Raw genomic sequence first — 27,514 nt, forward strand, 5'->3', positions numbered from 1 at the left:
AAAATAGTGTCATTAGTATAGAAAACGACACGTCCCTTATTTCTTAACGATTCAATCTATCAATAATATATATTATCATAATATTTTTGTATATTATGACAATGCAGTGTGCCTGACTTGGGGCTCCTTTAACATATTCCACTGTTGCATATTTTACAAGCCTCAACACTGGACCCGCCGTTTACCTTAACTCCCTCTTCGCCATCTTTTACATTGTCTTCCTTCCCTATGATACCTCTTACAGCTACTCTTTTAAGATAAATCTGAAAAACAAACAAAATAAATCTAATTGTTTTTTTACAAAATTGCCAAAATATAAATAATGTTTAATAATTAATTATTATTTAATTATAATTCGTCAATAGCAACAAGCATATAAAAAGCCTTTATTAACAAACTGCCAATATTAAATCACAGATAATATAATTATTTTAGATTATATGATGTATAAAGACATTGTGGATACGGAGTAGATGGCTCGGTATGCCAGTGCGTTTATACAATTGCCAGTGACTGGCATACGGAAAAAAAAATATGTAAAAAAAATGTATACATATATATGATTATCGACATTGAATTGTCAAGTATATGGTTTGTAACGTTAATGCACAGATATATAATGATGTTGACATATGTGAGATGAGATTTAAATTTTGTAGATAAATACGCCGATTGTAAATTAATGAATGAATAAGTACAAGAATATATCGACATTGAACGTATTCTTATAGATATATCGGCTGATACTAGATCTATGTGTATGATATGACGTCGTAAACGTGCATATATTTATTTTAGATACATCTCTCCGGTCGCATCAGACTATAATATGTCTTGCGCACTTGGTTGTTCATCTTGGAAATCGTTCATAATTATCATTTCTATCAAGAAATGGGCTAACAAAAATTTTAAAAGGATTGTTCCTCAGATAAGACCGTTCAAATTCAACTCTCAAGTTTTATAATGGGCTAAAAGTATAAATAGATCCTTCTTAAATCAGTTTTTCTTTCCCAATCGCTTGATAATTTCTCTTAAGGAATGTGAAATGTGGGCGTGGCCTAATCAATGTGTGATTTTTAAATCATTAAAGCCATTTTATTGGTTGTTTTATGCAGACATTGTATTGTACTATGGCTCTTCATTGCCATGTTTAATTGATAACAATGGTCTATACACCGGCGTTATGGTATATTTCAAAGTTGTTTACAAATAACAAACCTCTATTTAATGTGATTTTTTAATTTAAATTGTTTTAATATTTGGAATAAATTAGATTAGGTGCAGTTCATTGAATTCAATTAAATTGTTTATTATTTTTTTACAAAACGTATCAGCCGATTTTAAATAACCATTATACGTTCTCTGTTGAAGAATGTTGCGTGTGATGTGTACAGGGTGTCTGCCATATTGTAATATGTTGGATAAAAGTGCGAGGGGAACGGAACGATTGTTATATAGAGCTATCTCGCTCGGAGACGTGTTGTCTCGTGTATTGTGTACCGTTTCGATTACGTTTCGTTTGTTATTTTTGAAGCGTACAGACGGCCGCGCTCGTTACTTTAAGTAGGTATCGATATATGATATTTGTATAATAATGTAGTGTCGCTTAGGCTGTATGTGGACCGCGGCCGTCTGTGCGTCGTCGTTGTAAATAAAATGGCTTAGCTAGGTGTTTCTCCGAGTCGCATTTTTAAATGTTACAATTGTGTAGTACATGGCTTGAAACTCGAGGCCGCCTGACGCATTCGTGACGGTCGAGAGAGATGCAGCTATATGTAAGAGAGAGACAGAGAATTCAGACAGTCTCTAAAAAAGTATGTTTTAGAACATTACATTAAAGCGCTTTAGATAACTTTAAGGTTATTAGAAACAATCTACCATAGGCTACACTGGTTATTTTTTTTATTTCAATGCAATTCGTTTTAAGTTTTTTTTTTTTTAATTATGGATTTTTTTATATTTCCTTATCTTGTATAGTCTATGGTTTTGTTTCTTGAATCATTAGTTAAGATGAGACCATGTAAATTATATAATACTTGTATATATAGCGTCGAGCGCGATGTAGAAACATTATATACACAGTTATAAACATATTCGTTTTATTTAAAACACCCTACATACATATTATAGTACTGTCAGCAAAAAAATTATATAAATTTTAAGTAAAATTGCCTGTAGATCCCGCTGCCGGGCTAAGGACTCCTTTGGAGGAGGTTTAGAACTTCCACCAAGCTGCTCCCATATGGGTAATCACGTGTGATTTTCGCACGATGTTTTCATTCACCGTTGAACACGAGGTGAAATATAACTGGTAATTAAATCAAAATGTATAATAAATAAAAATATAATATAGTAATAATAGCTATCTGACTTCGTATGTGTAAAATTCATAAATTTAACATTTTCCACCTTTTCCAAAAATATGGGCTAAAGACATTTTTTTTGTGATTACAAAGTTAGAAATAAGTACATTCCTCATTACTTACATTAATAAATTGATAGAATCATTTAATAATTAATTTATACAGATTGTAAAAAGTTTTTCTATGGCACAAAAAATTCTGGCCTTAGTCCTCTTTGGAAGAACATTTTGAATGCTTACTCAAAGTCAGGTTGTCTTGAGTCACCAGAAATTAATATATTATCTTGTATATTTTGACGATGACCTCGCTTAAAGACTGTAGTAAACAGTTCTGGTTCTAACAGATCTACATTATATTAAAACTCAATCGTACCGAACGATCTCCTTCGTGTCTCCACCGTCGCACGTGAGTCTGGCGAAATAATCCCTGTTGTTAGAAGCGTTTTCTGCCATCCAACCTTAGGCAGCATATTCTTTATTTGTAATTGATCAATAGAAACATGTACTCAAATCAAATCAAAATATATTCAGTTCAAGTAGACTTTAACGAGCACTTTTGAATCGTTACTTTACAGAATTGTTTTAATAGTAAAGTTAACAGTGATTTTTTATATTTAATTTTCTTTTATACATTATGGTGTTTTATATTTGTACTAAACATCAGCAGATCTTCGCTGGACTTCTTGGAAACTCGTCGTCTTCTTGGAAGACGTGACCCAGGCTGACTTTCTTTTTATCACCTACATAATATATAAGTAATTCTTTTAATTATATTTACTAAAATCCAGCGGGCCCTGCTCCGCGCTCGACCAGAGAATAGTTAACACTGATTCGGAATTAAGATTCTTCAGAGAAGAAAAATACTCATAGCGATACATATATACACGATATCATGCCAAATTAAATATATCGGAAAAGAACTAGGATGAGTATATGATGTAAAAAAAGAAATTATTTTTAAAACACTTAATTTATTGAATTCATATAACGTAACAAAATACGCATGACGAGCCCTAACGAAGCACCTCCTATTACATACATAATATCGACAATTAAAACATAATACATTTAATGCACTAACAGCGAATGTGTCGGATATGTCCGAAATAAAAATCCTAAATCCTTGTTACCCTACTCTTATTTAACCAAAACAACAGTTGAAGTAATTAAAGTAAGAGTGACCGTTACAAAACAAATACATTAGTAATTATGTCATCGTTAATTCAAGTTCGTCTCGGACGCGATCTTTGGACGCCATCTTGATATACGCATATGTGAAATGACTGTTTTTAATGTATTTTTGTTTTATTTTCTTATTATCTAAAACATACATTGATATTGTGCATAACTTGTTAAAAATTGTAATAAAAAAAACATTTCCCAACATTCCTATTTAAATGAATTCATATTTTATTAATATTAATAAATTTATTTACAGACAACTTTTTTTCTTAAACGGAGAAATTGAAACTAACATCAGAGAAATGAATTACATATATCTAAGTAATCTATTTTTGAAGCTTACTAACTTTTTAATAGTAAAGTACTAAAGTTTACTTTTCAATTGTAAAAATCTTTTATTTCAAAATCCAATTCAACAATTCTATGCAAAACTTTTTTAGTTTTAGTTCTAACTTTTAACTAAAACTTTTTTAGTTTTAGTCCTACCGTTGAAATGAACTATGTGTTTATGTAGAAACCAAACTAAATGTTCCTTGAACTCATTAATTTAAACAATAATAAAAAAAATATACATAATTTAATTACCCTGGAACGGATTATATATAAAGTAGAAGGGAGCCGTCATTTTGAAATAGGTAATTAATGTCAAATCACATTTATTGTTTAAGCCATCTGAGACTCTCATCCAAGTCTATCAGCGATGGATTTTAATAAAATCATCAATCAACAAAAACGAATCATTTTAATCAAAATTTCGATTTAAACTTCTTTTTGAAGAATGGATTGATGGGGGACGGAGTGGAGGGCTTGAGGTTGGTCTTGTTGGGTTTCTTGCTGCTGTCGTACGGGATGCTGGGGCTCTGCCTCACGCTCTTGTAATAATCCACGGGGCCCTGCATACTGTTGTTTTTCAAAACAAACTTAACTTTCTTCGGAGTTTCCAAGATGACCTTCTTCTTTGGGCTCGTCTCTTTCTTAACATTGTTGGCGTTCGTTTGTTTTTGATAGTTCTTCACTTTATTGACGACCAGCTTCGGTTCCATCTTTCCTTTAGTCGATTTTCCGTTTACGACGTTTTTATTCACACTAGTTTTCTTAACATTTGTCGGTGTAGTCGTTTGTTTGTCATTCGGTTTAGATTTTGGATTTTCTTTTGTGTTTTCTTTGTTATTAACAGATAGAACTTTCGCAGGCTCATCTTTCGTCTTAACATTTTCCTTTTTCAATTGATTCTTGTTATTTTTCTGCTTCCCGACCTTCGTGTCTGTGCTTTGTTTAGTATTTGGTTCGTTTAAAGTATTCTCTGTTTGTTTGTTGCTGGGATTATTTTGTTTAACCTTCTTGTTATTGACTTTTACGTTTGTTTGGGCTTTATTTTGGTTATTTGTTTCATTTTTATTCGTTTTAGGTTTTTTATTATCAGTCGGAGGTACGTTATCTTCTTTTTGGAGTTTTCTCTTTCTGTTCTTCTTCTTGGATGCTTTATTTTCTTTATTAGATTCATTCTTCTTTGTCTTGTCATTGTCATCTGTTTTTGCCGGCTCTACTTGCCAGTCACCGTTCTATAACGAAAAAAAGTAACCACTTGAACAATTCTGTAACTTGATTCTAAAATCAACAGATATCTGTTAAATGAGTTCAGAGATGAATCTCAAATATCTAGGACATAGGTATTCGCTTTATGCGCGCAGTTTGGTTGTTGAAACAGTGAATTGGATTTATAATCTATCTTTTGCTCTGCTTCGTAGGAAAACATCAGAGTGAATATGCATGCATCTGATAAAATTCAGCTTCCTTTGTATTCACAAAACCGTATTGGAGCAGTATTCCACCCGAATTTAACCCTTAAAACAAAAAGGCGTCAAGCTTTTTAATTTACAGGGAAATATAACAATTATGTTATAAGTACTTACGGCGGAGTCCGATTGTCCTTCGGCGACCTCATCCACGATACTTAGTCCAGAGCGGCTGCGAGCTAGGAGACGCTTGCGGTGCTTTCTACTCAGACCTGTAAGAATAAGTACATTAAGGATTTATTACATATTTGTTTTGATATGAGAGAAGACAGATAGACTCCGGGCCAGTTTCCCTTGTTCTTCTCTGGCTATGATACGTCATTTTGCAATACTTACCTCGCAGCGCAAGTTCATCAGAAGTGGTAGCCAAAGTCTTCTCCAGCTTTTGCAGGCGTGACGCAGCTCGCATCGGCTCCGCGCGATCTAGGTTCGGTTCCAGACCCTGCGCATCGACATCGGGTATCTTTAGGGGGTAGTTGTTGCGGGCCAGCTCTTCAAACCTGTGGGATAATCATATCGCTATGGACACTGTATTTGGGAACTCGAATTCCTTCTGTAAGGAGTTATGTAACAGGTAACACTGATGAAAATATTTATTATTTGTGATTTCAGTGAACAGAAAAAAGTTGTGGAAATTAATTTATCTGAAAATGAAGATTCAAAAGTACCCGTAAGAACTTGGGTAAAGAATATTTTGTATTTTTATGTAAAGTATTCCTATAGACTAGATATAGATATAGACGGAAAACAAGAAACCGACCGCTCGGCGCAGATCCGGGCGCGCGTGTAGGCGCGCGAGCCGGCGCCGGTCAGCAGCTGGCGCAGCTGCTCGGCCAGCAGCGCGGCGGGCACGCGCAGCGGCCGCAGCACCACGTGCACGCGGCCCGCGCGCGGGTCCAGCGCGCTGCACACACGGGCGCGGTCAGCGCACAGCGCACAGCGCCCCGCCCTCCTCGGCCGAGAGGGGGAGGGGGCGCAACATAACACATTCTACAAGTAATATACATTTACAATCTTATTCTGATTGAGGTGCCGATGGCTGGCGATAATAATTACACATAGACATGACAATATTACTCTAAATTCTATTCGATGAAATATTAATCACTGAACGTTATTACTTTCTTACATAAAAAACATCTTTGAAATTAGCCAAACCTAGATAGCCGATAATTAGACCCGTTACCGTGATACTGATTTAAAAACTAATATTGTTATCTTTAGTGAGGTTTTTGCTACGTGTTCATGTAACTAACCCATTTTCTACGTCTTCAGACTCATCGGGACCGGCGTCCTCTTCAGCTTCGTCATCGGAGACCAGCTCTAACGCGTCCGGGCCTCCAGCCGGGCATCCCATCTGACATTATTTGAGATATGTTAAACGAACTGCAACTTTATTTTTGTGGTTATAAATAAAATCACCGCCTTGTTGGTCCCTCCTGTAAATCTATATTTAAAATCAGTGGTAATTTTATTTTATTAAAGTTACTTGTTGTGAAATGCTTTAAAAGTTTTTATAACGGCCTCATAGAGTATTTGGCAGGTCCTAACCCCCCAACCGGTGACACTGTCAAGGCTAGGGACCCACAGATCAGCGCACAAGCGGTACCTGCTGCCAGGCGCGGGCCTTGCTCTCGTAGCTCAGGCCGAGCTCGCTCTGCCGCACGAGCGCCGACAGCACCCGGCGCGCGGCCACGCTGCGCGCGTCGGAGGCGCCGCACACGAGCGCGCAGAACGGCCGCAGCAGCCGCACCAGGCTCTCGTCCGGGACCGCGCCCTGCGACACCTGGGAGCGAACCGATATGTGAAAGCATTTCTACAGTCGATATCATTTTAATATATATTTACAGTCGTTTGTTTATTACATGAATGTAGATATAAATAAAATTTGAAACGATGAATAAAAAGGTAAAAACACGACCTTAAAATATGGGCCAAAGGAAGAACCCTGTGGGACCCTTGTTAGAGAAAACAGAATCTCATGTCAATAAAATAATCATTAATTCAGTTAATCTTATCATCAGTTAAGTTAATTCATGTAAGATTAAGAAGATTTCTACGCATTTAAATGATTAAATTATATAAAATCATGATTGTGGAAGTCAAAAGCCTTTGTCAAATCTTTCAACGTTATAAATTAGCTCACCTTTGAAATTTCTTCCAAATAACAATCCGCGACGTGTAGAATCAAAGAGAGCGCGTTACGAGCGTACAGCGGCGTCGTCAGAGCCAACAAACCTTAACAAAAAATAATAATTTGTACTCTGCATGTTTTAAATTTCAAATAAATACGCAGACTGGTAAATAGGCCACCATGCGATGGTGAAAGATAACGTGGTGACCACCACTCACAGACATTAGCCCCGTAAGAAATATTAACCGACCATTGTTTGCAAAAGCGCAACCAACCTTGGGAGCTAAGATTTGTGTGCCTGTTGTTACACTATCTTCTTCATTCTTCAAACTGAAATACTACAATACTAAATATTGCTGTTTGACACTAGAATGAGCGAGGAGTAGGTGGTACCTATCCAGATGGGCTTGCTTAAAGCCATACCAGCAGTTAATTATAAAAGCATTTGTCAATTAGCCAACTCTCTGTACGATCCTCAACTCACCATCACTGCTGCTAAGCATGTCCGTAAAAAGAGTACAGCTCTCGAGACTCCAGCCACATCGCAGCAAGCAACGGAGACTTCCACGCAGGTAACGACGGACAAGCTAAAAATAAATGAAAAGAATTGTCATTTATGAGAAATATTAAAGGACACTTTTAATATTATAAGCCTTTTAATTAAATTTATTTGAAACCATCTTAAATGTTACGGGTAGGCAAAGGCAAAGGCCTATTTGATGATAGGTGATCACCAGTACCTATCAAAGTCTTAACAATAGCAACAAAGATGTTATATCCTTCGAGCTGTTAATTAAACTATTTGTTTTTGTTGTAAGTACTGTTAGGACATTTCTTTGGTCTCATTGCTAGCATAATGGCTGAAGACCTCGAGGTACTAGATAGTTCAATGTTTAATTTGTGTCATAAAATAGTTATTAGTATTAGTCAGAAGTTTACTGTGTGTGTTTGGTGGTGGAATTTGGCAATGTGGGGTTTTACAGTTCCTTGAAAACTGCTTAAAACTGTTTATTCTCCACATTGAGCTCTCTCCGATAACTTTTGATAGTTGCAAATGAGAGAAAAGTGTACAAATTGCATGTTACAAGAGTATTAACTTAAAAAGTTGTTTACCATGAGAAACTTATCCATTCTGTGCTGGTCGATACCGTACCACTCGGTGGCCAGCACTTTGAAACCAGCCTTGCTCATCAGCATTGCACTCGCTATATGTTCCGGAGGGAACAAGTCCAGAATGTCTGCTATACTGTCACATAAATCCTCCTAAAAGAAAATAGAATATTTTGTTGCTATTACAAAAATCTAAATACTCTCTAACAAGTAGGTTTGGAAATTTGATATTAAGTTACTTTTGCTTTAAAATTAAACAATAGTGTTGTGATTTTGGTGATTTTTGAACAATTTATTCATTTAAATATAAGAATGTGTTTGAATAAATGGATTAAATGATTATTTTACAAAACTAATCATATCTAAATCATTTATTTATGACTCTCAAATTAAAAAGTACCACTGGTTCAATGAATACCCCCTGAAAAGCAGGTAACAGGAACTCTGTTTACATTTTTTTAAAACAATATACAAAAACCTGTGCATATATTATAAATTTGAAACTGACTCTGTCTATCTGTTGCTCTTTCAAGGCCGAACCAGTGAATTGATTTCATTAAGAAAATAAAATAGAATCTGCATTTGGGTAGCTCTTTGGCTTAAATAAATATAAAACGAACCTGAACCAAAGGTTTATCAGACATCCAAACAGCATAGAATAAACCTTTCCATACTCTGATGAAATCTTCTTCTTTGAACTCTGAAAGAATAACACTTTATAATGACAATTGGAAAACAGTCAAAATAGGTTTGTTTTACAAAATAATTCATATAAATGTTTTGTTTTATTTTTTTTAAAATAACACAATAAATTTAGTAAGATGTTCAAATACAAATTTATATTTTTACTAACCACATTTCACTTTTTATGCGGAATATTCAATGAAAGAAGATCAAATAAATTTTAACTAATCCAGATCGAGTTTATTAACGGGACTCTGTACTAAATATTGTTTTGTTTTTAGGTTATGTTTCAAAATCACATGTTACTGCAGATTTAGTAAGTTAACAACATTTAAATATCAATATTTGATACAGACTTACCGTAACCCTTCTCGAAGCAATTTAAAAGCCATTTTTTAAACGTTTTAAGAACACGATCTCGTGTTTTTTTCTCGTTTTCGGACAATAAACGCGCAAATTTAAATTCTTGCGCTACAACGAGTACCTTCTCCTTTTTAGGTTTAGTTATAGTTTTCTTTTTCATTTTTTGCTTTTTCAGCTTCTTTTTCTCAGGAAGCTTCATATTTAGATATTATATATTAATATTTATGTGTCTACAAATACAAAATCGTGACAACCACGCTTGACACTTAAATAAAACTTCAGAGTTCAGTCTTCCTTCACTTATCTGACAATTTGACGTTAAGAAGTAATTGTTGCTAGGTTTTTCACTTATTGGTGGTAGACACACGTGGTAGGAGACGTAGTTTTGATTTCTTATTCATGCTATACTTTAAATAAATATTAAATACAATTGAGATTGATTATTTTGGTACACAGTTTTAACTAATAAGCCGTAATGGAAGTCGATTCTGAAATCGTCCTGAACCTCCCAACGCCCGGTCAGATATGCAAATCTATTTATCCAACCACTGTTGGAATGTTCCGATTAGGATGATTAGGTCACAGTTACATTTGACTTAACTTTTAAAAAAAACAATTATACATCCTGACGAGACAGATTTAGATACTGCTAAGCAATACAAAAAATCACATGCAGTCATATTAAAATAACAAATAATATTAGAAATGTGCTATAACACGGACAGCACTTTTCGTACTGCAATAATGACATTAAAAAAAGAATGATTATTAAAGATAGTTTACTTGATTTACGGACAGGGTTTAAATTGAGTTTTATTTGATAAGTACGCATCAACAAATAAAGGGTTAATAATAAATAAATAGACTCTAATCTGTATTTGTTATTTTATTGTGAGTACACGTAGATTTTTTTTTTCTGGGTCTCACTTTTCTTGTTCATTGTTATTTAAAATAAACGCAGAATAAACAAATAATAATACTAACATGCACGTCTCATTCTGATCACATTCCCAGTTGTCCGTAACTGGTTTTGTTTTTTTTACAAAATAATAGATACCTACATTGAAAAATTACTATATAATGTGTGCAGATATATTTAATGAATATATTATATATTTAATGTCTATTGTCTATTCTATATATACTTATATTAATTTAAGTATTCGTATTATACCTAACTTGGTCACCGCCCGTCAGTAGTTATCAAAGAGGGTACCATTGAAAACCAGCATTAGGTGTCCACGCCTATTAATTGCTGAATGGTACACCTATTTGGGACACGTCATATATGTTTATCGTAATATAGTATTTTTTTTTTATGTTCTTTCGTGTAAATGTTAATAGTAATTTAAGTTGTTTATTTTTCTTTGGTTAACTTTTTTTATTTTCTTTCAAATTTTGAAGTAACTTGTATATATTTTTATAATTTTTGTACGGTCCCAAATAAAAGTGTTCTTTCTTTCTTTCTTTCTTTATTTTTGTTTTTCTAGGCAGTGTTACTGTCTATATAACTACTTATTACCATCATCAAATTATAAATATAATTTCCTATCATGGATTACTAGATTGAGTTGAGCAGGCCTGACAGGTCTACGAAGGAGCTGAAGGAGTAAATAGCAAAGCCAAGCTTCACGGCCTGTAGTCTCAATGTCTTTATTAATGAATTAATTTAAATTAAATTATTTTAATGTATATATGATACATATTCTAATGTATAGAGGTATAAACAGGTCAAAGGTACAAGAAAATACGTTGAATAAAATGTAATTTATTTGTAAAATGTAAACTTAACGCGTTATAATTATTAGGCACTTAGTTACATTTACAATTTCACTAAGTATGTAAATATAATTCTATCAATTGTAGTAAAAATTACAGTATTTCATGTAATAAAGCCATATCGTATTTAAAAATACCTCCCGAGGTTTGAAATATGGATAATCGTAACGGAAGGCCGATTCATTGGATATCAATGTCATTTTAAATAGGCTATTTGACAATGCGAAAAATAAAGTGTCAATTATTGTAATCAGTATACATTATGAGTTTAAAAATGGTTATTTATTAACGAAAGTTGAATATAATAACTAATTTATTCAAAAATCCATAAATAAAAATGCATTTTTTAAACGTTTGTCACGTGACACAAAACGCTTCTGATTGGTCGGGCTTATGATGACGTCACTTGCTTGTTAATCTCGTTTGCCTACTATATGCCACAGATTACAATACAGGTAAGTGACGTCACCGACTCCATTGCAGCGCCATTTTGTCAAAAGAGCGTTTTCGCGCGCTATTTAAATATGGAATTTTTAATTTGATATTATTCAGCAACTATGAACTAGAATTAAAAAAAAAAAACAACTTTTACTGGTTTCCTTAACTTCTACTAAATAATATAAAATGGATTTTAAAAACCAGTCAAATAGCCTATATTATACGAAGAAAATTAACAGATAATACATTCGAACATACATGTCATGTTATTTTAGCTGACAACATTTTACACTTATTTTAGTAAAAATAACATTACCACTTTTCAAAGCCTCTTTAAAAATTATATTAATAAGACGTAATTTCGTTTCAATTTTGTACACTATTAATTAAAATAAACATTACTAAATATAAAAAAAATATATATTTTATAAAAATGTCTTATTGAGTTCGGCCTTATGTTGTATTCGAATAGTGACATTCAATGTTTCACTTTAATGACTCTGTGTTTACCAAAATTTATACAAGTTAACATAACAAATATACAAACGAACCATGATATATATGTATTACAGTATCTAAACAATTTGTAACTTATATTTGTTCAGATAATTGTGTCTTATATCATAAAAACAGATTATTACATTTTTTTTACAATATTCATGTTTGCGTTTGTGGCATATTTTAATATTTATAGAACTTCCCTTTAAATTCATTTAATACACAAATAAATAAAAAAAACAACGTATTAAAAAAGCAGTTTCAGATTGCAATAGAACATTTCATTTACGATCTTTGGACCATAGTGATATGAAATTTATCAAAAAAAAAAAAAACACGTTGAGTGTAATTTAAAAAATATAATTTTATAATTAAAACAACGAATTTAATTAACAACAAATTAGTGCCTTTACTATTTTCACAATAATATATCTATCGGAATGTTATTTTCTTTTATTGCACTTTATAATTTCATCCTTTAACATTAAAAAAAAACTAATCTTTGTCATAATCACCTTTGCCTTAACCATATAATTACGATTAAATCAATTCACTCGAAGAACTAGAATCAAGTATGATGTCTCTGATTAAGATCTCTTTTGACCATTCTTCCACTATTGGAATAACCTTTTATCTATTTTCCAATGACAGGAGTAGATAAACAACCTTAGATTTACACGTTCCATGAGATAAACAGCTCTGCTATATTTTCCACTACGAACTGTTCTAAATTAATATTATTAGAAATATAAAAATTAGTAAAATTGTCTATTTGTAAATCTCATTGTCTTTGATTAGTCTATGATAGAAATGTAATAAGTAGTTCCAATCATAAGAGGAGAAAAGCCAAATAAAGATTTGACAGCAAATTGACGCGATATCATTGGTCGAGAGCTTGATTAGTCTTTAGTATTCACTATGGATTTGCAAAAAAATGGCATTTTGAACGTCGACGAAACTGTTATCGGAATTTTGTAAGTAAAATTATAGTGGGTATAAGTGTAATAGTGTTGTATTATAAATAAAGATATTTAAATTACAAACTCTAAGAAGTGCACAATATAGCTGAGTTATTAGCAACGATGTGATACGTAAATCTAAGGTTTGTTTATATTTTTTCCTACTTCGATTGGAAAAGGCTACAGAGAAGATACTTTATACTGATAACAATACACGAATACATCATAACTCATAATAGAATACTATTAATTTTAGTCACTTATATCAACTTCACTTTTACTTCCAAATTTCCGACAATTTAAGCCTAATGTAATTTATTTCTCTCAACACCTCTTGCCATTGGAATCGACTTTTTCTATAAATAATCTATAAAAACCTTGAACTTGTCAATCTGAAATGTGTGGACTTAACAATCATGGCGGAGATACACCAATTACACCAGACGTTAGACTTAGGCTCAAGGTCTGTCTTGTATTCTTGATTATACGTTACAGTAAAGATGTTATAAATTCGAAATATAACAAAAATCTTATATAATAATAATTCATATATCACGTATGATTAAATTTTAACAAACACTCATCAACGAAATTAACGTATAACATTAAGTTACGTTACAAACTTTTTTGCGACAGTACACGCAAATTTTACGTATGAAAATTCGACCTTGAAGTTTTACTTTTAAATAAGTATATATAATCTGTCAATGTCAATGAAATAAGTTTCCATTTCTAAGCGACGTGAACATATCCTTAGAAATTCAAATAATACGTTTATGGAAATTATATAGAAAAACACAAAATTATCGTTCAAATTATCGTACAATGAGGTGTGTATCTAAAAAATAAAAATTATTTGTTAAGATTTTTCACAAAACAGCCCAAAAATTGACAAATTGCTCACAGAGTGATCTGCGAATTCATCATAATTCAATAACAAAATCAATTAATTCATTTGGGTTTTTTGGGTGAACAAAATCACCGAAAATTTTATATACAATGTATTTTTTGTCTCTCTTTATCTCTTTCTATAATATACGAATACCATAAGGCATCAATTATCATCTTCTCCAAATAATGACAAAGGATCTTCAAAAACGACTTCCGTTGGTTTGTTCGTTGATTGAATTGGTGGAGTTGGTTTTACGTCTAAAATAAATAGATTGTTTTAATAAATTTTAAAATAACAGACTTGCACACTGCTTTCCAAAGATCTGCTGTTCTTTTAGGGAAAAAGTTTGGAAGTAAATATTGGGGGTAAAATATATGAGGTTGAAATTCATCCCACATATAATACAAGTTTCCTTACGATGTCATCAAAGCAGAGCATAAGATAAAAGCAGGCATTAAAAATCAGTAGCTTCGACCCAAAACTTTGGTTAAGCATAATAAACTTTACATACGAGTATAATTGGATATGTTAACTATACGTGATGATTCAAAAGTGCTTTTATGAGTCTACTTAAATAAATAATGTTTAGAGTGTACTTGCCATTGTGCTATTTCGGCAGGAGTTTTTTTATAATACAGGTAGGCGGACTGGCATATGGGCCACCTGATGGTAAGTGGTCCCCACTTATAGATATTAAAATGTTAATCATTTTTAACAGCGCAAATGCTCTAGCTTGGGAACTGAGATGTTATTTCCCTTGTGCCTGTAGTTACAATGGATCCCTCAACCTTCAAACCGGAACACAATAATACAAAGGTATAGTGCGTGTATTATCAGATATGCTCTTTTCTTTCAATCTCAAACCAAGGAGCGGAGATAGATCAGCAGCAGGAATAGCTTAACAAGAGCACCAACAGACGGGAGTGTAGCAAAACTTATAAAATCAAAACTGGTACTGAGAAATACGTAGCATTTAATTGATTTTAACCGGGAATAGAACTCGTAAATACCGCGATTTGATATAATACAGCTAATGACAGCAAAGTAGACCTACTTTCCTGTAACAGACTGTAAATTTCCCGCTGCAAGACCAAGGCCTCCTCGCCCTTTGAGGAGAATGTTAGAAGCATATTCCACCACGCTGCTCCAATGCGGATTGGTGAATACACAGCTGTGGCAGAATATCGTCGAAATTAGACACGTGCATGTTTCCTTACGATGTTTTCCTTCACCGCCGAGCACGAGATTAATTATAAACACAAAAAGAACATGAAAATTCTGTGGTGCTTGTCTGCGTTGGAACCCGCAATCATCGGTAAAGATGTTACTGTATCCTTACCCCTAAATTAGCTTCAGCTGGAGCCCTATATAGTTTAATGGATGAGTAATATAAAATCTTACCTGATATTTTCGAGGTTTTACTTGCGAACAAATCGTCATCATCGCTTTCATCACCGAATAGAGAAGCTCTGGCTGCCTTCTTCTTTTGCTCAACAGGTTTCACTGCACTCTTGCTAAACAGATCAGCTTCGTTATCCGAGTCAAATATACTGTCTTTCGTCTTTTGTACTGATGGCTTCTTATTACCGAAGAGTTCCTCGTCGCTGAGATCATCAAAAAGAGGTTTTCTATGTTTCGATTCATCTTTTCTTTTACTTTTATCTTTTGATGTAGTTTCTGTTTTAGAGATTTCTTCGTTAGCTCTACCGATTTTAATGTTGCTCTCACTGCTATTGTTTTCGCTTTTGATCACTGTATGACTAGAGTCAGAAAAGATGTCCTCGTCGTTTAATATGTATACAATCTTTGATTTGACTTCCGTTTTCATTTTATCTGAAACGTCACCCGATTCGTGTTCTATTTTTGAACTATAATTATCTATTGGTGTTTTATTTGTTGTAGTTGGATTAATTTGTTGTGTACCAGTGTCTTCACTAGGTTTAGCAGTTGCTACTTGTTTGCTATTGATTTCATCCTTAGAAGATTCTGTAGGTTTAGGTTCGTCAAAAGAACTTGAATTATCAGTGGAGTCAGACCCAAAGTCTATACCAGATTTTCTAACAGCTTCCAATCTAGCTCGTCTTGTTGAAGGACGTCTTTTGACCTGAATTTTAGGTCTGTCTTTGGATAGTTTATTATCTAATACCTTTGAATCTGGATTGCCATCAAAACTAACAGATTTCGCCATTTTTGAATCTATATGATTGGGACTATGTATATTAATGTCTTCGTTGCTCTTAGTTGATAGGATTTGTCCGTCTGTTTCTTCGTTTGTTTTGTTCTTTTTAGGAGAAGCTCCAGGCATCAAAGTGTTAACATTTATGTTAAAGTTCATAGGTTTTAGTTTACCTATAGGCTTTTTGTTACAATCTTCTTCTGACGATTTTGATTCCTTAGTGTCATATTCGAATGTTTTATTTTGTTCGATGTTTTGTATTGTTTGTTCCACTGACGACTCACTTTTTGAGTTATTTGTTTCAACATTATTACTACTATCAGCTTCATCATCATTAATATTATCAGCTTCATCATCTTCGAGAAGCTTTGAAATGTTTACATCTTTTTTGACAGTTTCGCTAAAGTCTTCTAATAATTTCGTAATATCTACTGTCTCGACGGGATCCTTAATTGTATCCGATACGTCTTTATTTGATTTAGGTATGACGTTTTCTTCTAGATATTTTGATTGAATATTTTCGGATTGGGATATTTCATCGAATAATTCGTCAAAAGGTTTTTCAGTTGATACAATGTTTGTGCTTTTTAAGGGCTTCTGAGAAAAATCGACCTCTATATCCGGTGGTTCATCGTGAAATATCCTAAATCTGTCACTACTGAAATCTAGATCTGGTTTTTCATCACTTATCACATCGTTTTTCTTAAAAAACAACGCTTCATCATCCGAATCATCATCAAAGAGCGCATTCACATTTTTACTTCTTTTAGATTCACTTTTAGGTTTTTCAAAAGCTGGAGGTAAATCATTGAATATATCACTAAATATGTCGGGTTCTTTCGATTCTGTTACTTGTTCAGAGAATAAAGGTTCTTCTGGAGTTAATTTTTTTTCTATGATATTATCACTATTTAGTTCCTCTTTGATTTGATTTCTTTTTGTTTTTATTATTTCACTGTCATTTATATTTGTTGATTGTTTATCATTATTTTCTTGTTTATTAGTGTAATTGTTAGTATCTAAATTTTCATCATTACCCGTAATTACAGCTGTTTGTATATTTAAATTTTCCTTTTCATCAATATTTACATTTTGTTTTAATATTTCTTTACTATCTGATATTTTATTTCTATCAAAACTATTGTCTAGTGTGTTTATATTTTCAACTGTATCTACATTAACTTTAACATTCACTTCCTCCGTTTTATCGTCTGAGTAAGAAACTTCTTTAAAATTTTTGGGTAGTGTTTCAACAACCGTTTGATCTTTATTTATAGTGAATAATTCATCATCATCATCGTCGAATAAATTAGGACTTCGTGTTTGTTTTATAAGTACTGAGTTATTACTAGACTTAATATTAGACGTATTTGTATTTTGATCAACATTAAGATTATTTTCATTTGAAAATAAATCACTTACATTTGTAGCTTCTTTTGATGTTTTAATTTCACTATCAATAGATTTTATAATTTCATTTTTATTATTATCTTCTTTAACAAATTTAGGCTTTGATTTATTAGCTACATCTGAAAATAAGTCATCGTCACTGTTATCATCGAAAATACTTTTAACTTTTACATTTTCTTCTTTTGTTTTACTTATTTTTGGAGGAAATGTATCTGTTTTTATAGTACTAGTTTCGGTTTCATTAGTTGTAGTTGTAGTCTTATCTGTTTCTGTAAATAAGTCATCTTCACTATCGAATATGCTTTTTGTATCTTTTCTTACTTGTGGTTTATCTTTTGATTCGACGATATCTGAGAAGAGATCGTCATCATCAAAAATAGATTTCGTATTTTTATTAATTGTTGGTTTCGTTACATTCGTAGTAAAAATATCGTCGATATCGTCGAATAGATTATCGCTGAATAAGTCTATTTTATCTTTCGTCTTAACTTCAACCATCTTTTCTTTATCTTTTACAGGTTTCATGGTTTCTTTGTTAACGAAATTTTTATCCACGTTTTTAACGGCCGGTTTATTAGTAGGTTTAGTAAATAGTTCTTCGATAATTTTCTTATTCTCTCTTACAGGTACAGTCGTTTCTTTGACAGGTGGAGTTTGTGAGTCAGTGATGTCACTACTATCTTCATCTGAAGTGGATTTTCGTTGATTACGTTTTAAAATGGCGGCGCCGATGCTTTCAGCGCCTTTGTTCGACCCAAACAAAGATATACCTCCTATCGGTTTCTGAAAGGATATAATCAGAATTTATCAGAGATAACAATTAATCTAACGAGAATGAAGGTTTCTCTTTAGTATTTTAAATTCAATAAGATTTTAAGCCAATAATGTTAATGAAGAAGAAGTAAAAATATTGCTAAATCTATTAAAATACTTAAAGCGAAAAATCATTTCACCATTATAAGGAACTATATATAAATATTGGAAAATTTTAACAGTAGTACAGGTGTTCCTGGCTTTCAGCACATGGACTGAAATAAGTTACTAACCTTGACATTGGTATCAGCAATGGACGATGTTGGTTTGTTCGTAGACTTTTCATCAGGACGTGTCGGTACTACTTTATCAAATAAGGGCGAATCTTCTCTGAAGCTGGAACTCGGCTGAAGACAACAATCAAATACTCAAATTACGTCCTGCTTTCTTTTTGAAAAGGGCTTAGACTTTATTAACCACCGCGCTTAAAATACACTGATATACAGGCTAGTCATAAAGACACAGTTTAAAGTCTAGTGGATTTAGAGGGAGACAATGTTTTTTCAAGAAAGTTTCAATTTTTTAATATGATAATAATAAATATGAAAACTACTGTTCATAAATATAAGTATGGAAGTGATAAAAGAGATAGAGTATTCTGAGTAATCTCACACACTTTCTGAGTAAATATAAATTAGACTCACTTGCACATACTCCGGGACGATGTTGCCGATGTCTTCAGACACCTGAGATCGATGACCGAATAATTCTTCCACAACATTACTCGCACCGAAACTCGATCGATTCGAATCCCTGTAGCTGCTTTGATTGGGTTTCTTGTGTAGTTCCGCGAATATGTCGTCATCTGAATACTTATCGGACTCGTATAAGTCCAGCGGAGGTGGTTCGTTTGGGAAAATCGTTGCTGGAACAATGTTTAAATTGAAAACAATAAAAAACGCTTATTATATATAATCAATCAAAATATACTTTAATCAAGCTGTCTTTGAATCGTCATTTTAAAGAACTATAAAAAATAAAGCTACCACAGGTTCGCCTACTTGAATAACGTATATTTTGATTTTGATTGTCTTTATTGAACAAAGTATTTTAATTAGTTATAAAAATGTTCTATGTCACTTTTGACGCTAAAAATATATATAAAACTAAGACTATCGAGACTAACATTTACCTTCCGTATCATTTGTATATATTGAGTTGTTCTAATATTTTTTGAAGAATCTTCTAAATGGTATCGTAAGGATAACAGAAGCGACTCAAAAGCATCCCTCTATTTGACAAATAACTAATTTTCTTGTTAAAAGGTCGTGCACCTTAATAAACGAAATTGGTCCTCTGCGAGGCGGATATGCATGTGTCAACATTTCTGACAACACAGGAAAGTTACCTGACAATGTTTGTGTTACATATATGTATAATACCTGGTGTCGGTTTGTCTATCCCATAGACTTTTCTCGTAGTCGGCTCTGGAGGTGGAAGGGTTGTCTCCGGCGCGGGAACAGGCAACTATAGACAAATTCAAATGTTAAACTTAAATGTTAATAATTTTATGAAACAGACTGGATTTAGACCAAATCCAATAGTTTTATTAGAAAAAGGATATGAGCTATCTCTTTCGCTCCCGTGCATGAAAATGAGATAGTTATATATTCGTTCGGTTATATTAGTTTAGCGTGTGCATTGTGTTTAGCTAAGTGTGGGCCTCACGGGCGGTCCGGCCAGTCTCCTGGCCAGCTCGGCGGCCACGTCGGCGGCGGCGGGCGGCTGGCTGCAGCGGGACAACACCTCCGACTCCATGGACGATGACGATATCTGGACACGAATAGCGTGGAGTTAGTATATGTTGAATTTCGTAAAGGATAAAATTTACTGCAAAAGTATGCCATTTGATATGCGGAAATGCCAAGGCTCTGTTAGAGTAGAACTTTGAGCCACCATATCAAATTCAAACTCTTTTCTGAATGATAAAAAAATTGTAACCATGAAATAATGTGGAAATCAACTGTCACGTGATCACTAGAATGTTGATTTGATGACGAATTTTAATATTATCAAACGAAAATTTAAAATTCATCATCCAATCAAGATTCTATTTTTATCCAGTGGAAGATTTTTTACATTCAATAAAATTAAAGTAATGTTCGTATCGTATAATCGTACAAATAATGCATTGCAAAATCCTAGTTTATAAATGAGGTATATTTGGGTAGGTTTCTCCGTAGCAGACAATAGGCGTAGTTGGAAGGAGTTAAAATAATGGCAGACATACGCGTACCATGAAGAGAACCTAAAGTGACATTATTCTGATCACTAATGATCCCTACAAAATTTCGCACAGATTTTACACAGAAATTGCACGATTCACACAACTCTGATTTCCAATTTTTCTATGGATCTATAAAGATCGTCAATATGTACCAAAAAAGGGGAAATCGTTAAACAAACAGACAAAAAGTACTAAACACTTAAACTTGTAACTAGCCTAATTATATACATATTGACTTACAGTTCTCTGCGCGTGTTTGTCGGTCGCGTCCTCGGCTATCTCCGGCTCCGAGTCCGAGTACTCCTCCTCTGGTGCGATGTCTCGTTTGGACAGTGAGCTATCGCTGTCACTGTCTTCAGGTAGAAGACCTGAAGATATCATTTGTTATAACTTAATGTACGCTTACTTGTTGGTAGAGCTTTTTCAAGCCCATTTGGGTAGCTTACAAACACAAGGGATATCTTCCAAGGAACATCTTAGTTCCCAAAGTTGGTGGCGCTTTGACGACAAAGGCTGGTTACTGTTTCTTACAGTGGTCATGTCTTTGTATGTGGGGAAAATAAACCATCAGGGGGTCCATTTGTCAGTCTGCCTACCTATATTCTATTCCAACCATTACAGGAAAAAAAAGCTAAATAAACAACATTTGACAGCAAATAATGAATGAGGAATGAATTAATCTTTGATATTCACTATGGATTTGCGAAAAAATGGCGTTTTGAACGTCGACGAAACTGTTATCGGAATTGTGAAAGTAAAATTAAAGTGAAAATAAGTGGTTAAGTGCAGTTGTGTTGTATTATAAATAAAGATATATTAATAATAAACTCTTAGTAGTGCACAATATAGCTGAATTATTAGCAAATCGCATGAAATACGTAAATCTAAGGTTTGTTTATCTTTATTCCTACTTCGATTGGAATAGGCTATAGAGAAGATATTTTATACTGATAACAATACACGAATACATCATAACTCATAATAGAATACCATTTAGTTTAGTCACTTATATCAACTTTACTTTTACTTCCAAATTTCCGTAAAAAATGCCGAAAAAATGCTTTTATTGTTTACCTTTTTTCCTACTTCCATTCGAATAGCTGCTAATTAGACTTATTACCTCTTCATCTTATACCCCTCCGTCGAACGACAATACTTTCTTAATAATCGATCAATTACCTGAATGTACTTTAATTTTAACTGATTGCTGTATTGCAATTAATGTAAAAATATTTTCTTTCGAATTCCTAGGGAATAAAATACTTGCACCCCATTGGTCGAAGCGCGCGAAGGGATCAGCGAAGGCGAATCCATTATGTAAAACTGTTCCAAAAATTGTTCGGCTAATGAAGGTCACGCACAAACCAATGAGCGCAACAATAGCCACTTTCTTTGGGAGCTCGTATTATGGAATGGAAGTGAAGATAGGTAACGTAATAACAATACCTGCGTGCCATTTATTCTTCCACGCTTGTGATCCAATTATATAAGGCACTGGTCGGTGTGAATACACGTCCTTGGGTTTCAACACCATGCTGAAAGATATCAATTATTATTATTAGCACAGACGTGAGTTTGGGAAAGTTGGTGGCGTATTTATTACAGCGCCGATAGAGCGGTGGTGACCACGTACGATCGTGTGGCTCGTTTGCTCGTGTGCAAATATTATATAAAAAAACAAGAGGGAACATATGCTACATGTCAAGCTTACGCCTACCTGCTCTCCTCATCATCAGAGCTGTCACTATCCATGATGACAACCGGTTCATGCATCATCTCCAGCTTCTGGAGACTACGTTTGATCTTCTGAAGGTCGCTTTCCGGTTGAAGTTTTGGTGCTTCTTGCTGTAATAGAAACGAACTTATGATCATGTGACAGTGATCATTGCTGACATTCTCAAGATACTCGGTCTTGTGCTAGAAACTAAAGCGAATACTCTGGACCTCTGTGAACAATTTAGTGGTTAGGTATTGTCTTTCCGTATATTGTAATTATAATTCAAATAAATCACTTCTTATTTCCACTAATCAAAGTCAAAGTCAAAGTCAAAAATCTTTATTCAATATAGAAGTGTTTGCACTTGCTTATTGATTGTCAAAAATCTACCACCGGTTCGGAATTTAGCACCTCGGACCTGAGAAGAACCGGCGAAAGAAACTCAGCGGGATATATTTTTTTTTAACCATTTTCCATGTAGGTACAATGATAAGTATATTTTAGTTGTTTGAAACAGCCTGGAGGCGATCATTTCATTCCCAAGGTGTGCAGTCAACTAAAAAGTCATTAGTGTTGTAATATCCTTTAGCACACAAACGCTCTTTAACGACTCTTTTGAATTTTATAATTGAATAATTTTGAACGTTTTCTGGGATCCTGTTGTAAAAACGTATACATTGCCCCAAAAAAGAGTTACTAACCCTGTGTAATCGGGTACTTGGAGTAACAAGTTTATTCTTGTTCCTAGTGTTAATAGAATGTTCGTCACAATTTCTGGGAAAATCATTTATGTTTTTGTGTACATACATAACATTATCAAAAACAAATTGAGAAGCGACAGTCATTATTTTAATTTCTTTAAATTTACCTCTTAACGAATCTTTTGGGACCAGGTTATAAATTGCACGAATAGCCCTCTTCTGCAGTACAAAAATAGTATTAATGTCAGCTGCATTACCCCAGAGTAGGATGCCATACGACATTATACTATGGAAATAACTGAAGTACACAAGGCGTGCCGTATCCACATCAGTCAAAAGTCTAATTTTTTTTACCGCATAGGCTGCAGAGCTAAGTCTATTCGCCAATTTATTTATATGGGGGCCCCATTGGAGCTTAGAGTCTATTGTCATACCAAGGAACTCTGTTGATTCTAAAACATCTAATGCTTCCCCGTTTAAACGTACACTCGTTTTGACACATCTTACATTGGGAGTAGTGAATTTAATACATTTAGTCTTTTTACTATTTAACATTAAATTATTAACACTAAACCAATTTACTATTTCAGAGAGAGTATTGTTCACATCGTCATATATTGAAAGACGTCTTTTTATTTTAAAAATTAAAGAAGTATCATCAGCAAACAATACTATCTCGAGTTTATCACCTAGGAGATGTGGCAGGTCATTTATATAAACAAGGAAGAGAAATGGTCCAAGAATTGATCCTTGAGGGACCCCCACAGTAACTGGAGACCCGGGAGATCTCTTTCCATTTACATCAACCCTCTGAATGCGATTGCTCAGATACGAAATCAGAAGACTGAGTGCAGTGTCCCTAATTCCATAATGACAAGACAGTATATTCTAGGAATATAAGAAAATTCCTAGAATAGACTGTCTTGGAAGTAAATATGGCATTAAATTCTGTTTTAATTAATTTAAAAAAATTGTTATAAAGCTCATTAGAATTATCATTTAATTGTAAATATGAGAGCTTTGCCATGATATTACTTCTGAACTTCTCAATTCGATACAAATTGATTGGAACAAATGTCTGTTTTAAATCCTTAGCATTATTATTTATTTGCGAATTAAATGAAGCCAACTGTCCACAATGATCAGAACTTAACATATTTATAATACATTTATGATTAGGTACACAGTTGGTAAATATGTTGTCAATACATGTTCCAGTGGATTCAGTGATAATGTCATTTGACAACCCCCAAATTCCCAACGATATGCTACAAGCGTCTCCTCAAGGGGAAATTGGGGCATTTACTGGCTTTACTTTACCTTAAGGAGCACAAAGTGATGAGTATAACTTACTTTAGGCGATGACTCTTCAGGTTTTATATCAACGTCGTCATCATAAACTCGGCTCTCGACAAACTGACTATTACTTAAAGCCATAAATCTGTGAACAATGATGTACGTTAATTAATTAGTCTGTTTAATAAATCACCCCCTAAGTTATTGTCGCAGGAAATTGATTTGTCCAGGAAATACATTAAGGCAGGAAGGCGATAAGTGCTAATACATTTTTCGAAATTGACGCAATATTCAATAGGCTATTTGACATATGATATTAGCACATATAATCCACATACAGTACGCAAACGAGGTCAACAAGCAAGTGACGTTATAAGCCCGACCAATCAGGAGCGTTTTGTGTCACGTAACAAACGTTTAAAAAAATGCATTTTTATTTTTTGATTTTGAAAAAATTAATTGTTATTTTTGTTTACAATAATTGACACTTTATTTTTCGCATTGTCAAATAGCCTATTGTCAGTATGGGCCGATCTTCTCTTTATTTCATAGTTGGCAAACTGGCAAAAGGCCTCCCTTATTATATATATTGCCGCTGTAAGAAGTATTAGACATCCCTTAAAGCGTCAATGCGTCACCAACCTTGGGAACTAAGACGCTACGACCCTGTTGTCCGTAGTTACACCGGCTTACTCTATAATCGTGTACATTATGGCGTCTTTTGAGCAATTTTAACCAGAGTGATCACCCTCACTAACTATTGGTGCACAATGTTGTAGAAGATATTATAATTCGGGCATGTGTGTGCAAAGGTGAAATTGGATTTCCCTCACCCTTAATCCTCACCAACAATCTCATCTGACCAAAGACAGTTCAGTCGCGGTACCAACGCTTTTAACATCTTCGAGGCACGGGAATTTAAATATGTTGACAATTTTTCATGGAAAAGATTCACTTACTTATTGTTAACATTTTGAAGATCAATGCTGGCGTTGTCCAGAGCATCGACCATTGAATCCAGTTTCGCATTGGCTTCTTGGCATTTTGTCATAATAGACTGAAAAAAATATATTATTAGTATTATCTATTTGTGGAATAGGTTTCGTTGAAATTTTAAACATTCTTTAAATCTCTAATGCTTTTAGTAATCTAATAATAAATTACTTTTAGTAATAAATAATAATAAATCTCTAATGCTTTTAGTTCCCGAGGTTGGTGGCACCAACCTCGGGAACTATGATATTATGTCCCTTGTGCCTGTAGTTACACTGGCTCACTCATCCTTCAAACCAGAACACAACAATACTGAGTATTGCTGTTTGGGGGTAGAATATCTGATGAGTGTATGGTATCTACCCAAACGGGTTTACACAAAGCTCTACCATCAAGTACACATACAATATAACAAGGTATGTAATATAAAACTAATTAAAAACGAACATTATTAAATACTTTAAAATTGTGAAGAAACACTTCTAAAATAATATTTCATGTGGAGAATTAAAAGCAAGGGGAAGCATAAACCTGATGAATTTGTTGTAACATTCCAAGCAGCTGTTTGTCTCCGGCTAGGTTCCAGTTTGGAGCCGCCTTACGGAGGGATGCTGTGTCACCTTCCATCTTTGATTACTACCTGCACATTAAAATAAAGAATCATTAGTTTAATGCTAACTGTGCCTTTTACATATACAAGTATTACTGTGTATTGCTGTTTTGCAGTAGAATATACGAGCCGTGGGTGGTACCTTCTAGAGATTAGTGCATTCAAACAGACAAACTCTTCAGCACTATTATAACAGTACAGACAACAGCGTTAAAGAGTAATTTAAAGTTAATAAACAATGAATTTTAATTAATTTATTGAAATGTTTTTCAAATTGAACAAACTTCTCGGACATAACATGTTGGAAACTATAGAAAATCAAGTTTAAAAATAATAATACTGAATTTGAATTGTTAGAGAGAAAGTATTCAAAATTAGTTTAGTTTCGTATATCATTAATTTATTTAAACAATATAATTATAATACAAATGAAAGTCTCGATTTAACATATTCTCATTAACATAAATGCATATACCATTAAATGCAATAGATTTAAAAAAAAAACTAATTACACAAGTATTTATAACAAAGATTATTTGCAATAAATCAGAAGAGGGAATTTACTAAATTACTTTTTAATTAAATAAATTGTTCTTATTTTGATAACACTTAGCAGAGAAAATAAAAATCACTAAATATAAACTTTAGCAATGTTTATTATTACACTTTGGGTGATTGAATGTGAATTATATGATTTAATAAAAACCTTCTATTAAATTAAGTAATATATATATTTTTTTTATATTAAAACTCATAAATAATAATAAACACATAGTCTACTTTGAACACAGTGAATTATTTATTTTATAAGAATTTATTAACGAACAAAAAATTACGGAACTCACACAGTTGTTATGGCAAATCATATCAATAGTATGAAAATAAACAACCTTTTAATGTAGGCGTTATTTTAATAAATTGACATGAGAAAATACTTTATAATAATTTAGTAAACCAGTTTATTTACATTAAAAACACGTCTGTTACTTACGTTACAAATAGCACTTCACATCACTAGTACGGCAATAGAAAGCTTAATGCCGAATAGCGTATTCGTTACATTAACTTTCTAATTAAAGCCACTAAATCATTAACAAAACAAAAAAGTAAATTAGATGTAGTCTACGCACTCCGAAGAATTCTCTGAACTGTCAATGTCAAGACCACAATAATAGTAAATGACAAATAACATTCCATTTTACGTTCACATTTGTAAAAAAATATTGTAAAATTAAATAATTAATTTGTAATGATTTCAATAAATCTAATATTATTTATAATTTTAAAAAAGGATGTATTTTTCTTATTTTATTGAAAACTTTTTAACAGACCTATTCGTTTTTTTTTTTTTTTATCTTTGATTTTTAAATTTTT

General features: G+C 33.2%; 2 protein-coding genes across 2 annotated transcripts; both read right to left on the minus strand.

Moving 5' to 3' along the window:
* Positions 1 to 4,011: 4,011 nt before the first annotated feature.
* On the minus strand, positions 4,012 to 9,920 carry LOC125075090 (ribosomal RNA processing protein 1 homolog). The gene is made up of 11 exons (XM_047686698.1): positions 9,629 to 9,920; positions 9,205 to 9,284; positions 8,588 to 8,737; positions 7,959 to 8,061; positions 7,487 to 7,578; positions 6,950 to 7,126; positions 6,597 to 6,697; positions 6,101 to 6,244; positions 5,677 to 5,840; positions 5,458 to 5,552; positions 4,012 to 5,106 (listed from the first exon to the last, which is right to left on the minus strand). The coding sequence occupies exons 1-11, from the start codon at positions 9,828 to 9,830 to the stop codon at positions 4,291 to 4,293; spliced, it is 2,124 nt and encodes a 707-aa protein (XP_047542654.1). The 5' UTR covers positions 9,831 to 9,920; the 3' UTR covers positions 4,012 to 4,290.
* A 3,461-nt stretch (positions 9,921 to 13,381) lies between these two features.
* Positions 13,382 to 27,276, minus strand: LOC125075110 (WASH complex subunit 2). Its single transcript, XM_047686727.1, has 13 exons — positions 27,132 to 27,276; positions 26,062 to 26,170; positions 25,497 to 25,594; positions 24,595 to 24,682; positions 22,541 to 22,668; positions 22,270 to 22,358; positions 21,064 to 21,191; positions 20,265 to 20,369; positions 19,979 to 20,063; positions 19,241 to 19,461; positions 18,830 to 18,943; positions 15,599 to 18,566; positions 13,382 to 14,454 (listed from the first exon to the last, which is right to left on the minus strand). Exons 2-13 carry the CDS (start codon positions 26,155 to 26,157, stop codon positions 14,360 to 14,362), a joined length of 4,215 nt encoding a protein of 1,404 aa, XP_047542683.1. The 5' UTR covers positions 26,158 to 26,170; positions 27,132 to 27,276; the 3' UTR covers positions 13,382 to 14,359.
* Between the last annotated feature and the right edge of the window lie 238 nt (positions 27,277 to 27,514).

The sequence above is a fragment of the Vanessa atalanta genome, chromosome 29, assembly GCF_905147765.1.
Source record: "Vanessa atalanta chromosome 29, ilVanAtal1.2, whole genome shotgun sequence".
In the NCBI taxonomy this organism is placed as follows: domain Eukaryota; kingdom Metazoa; phylum Arthropoda; class Insecta; order Lepidoptera; family Nymphalidae; genus Vanessa; species Vanessa atalanta.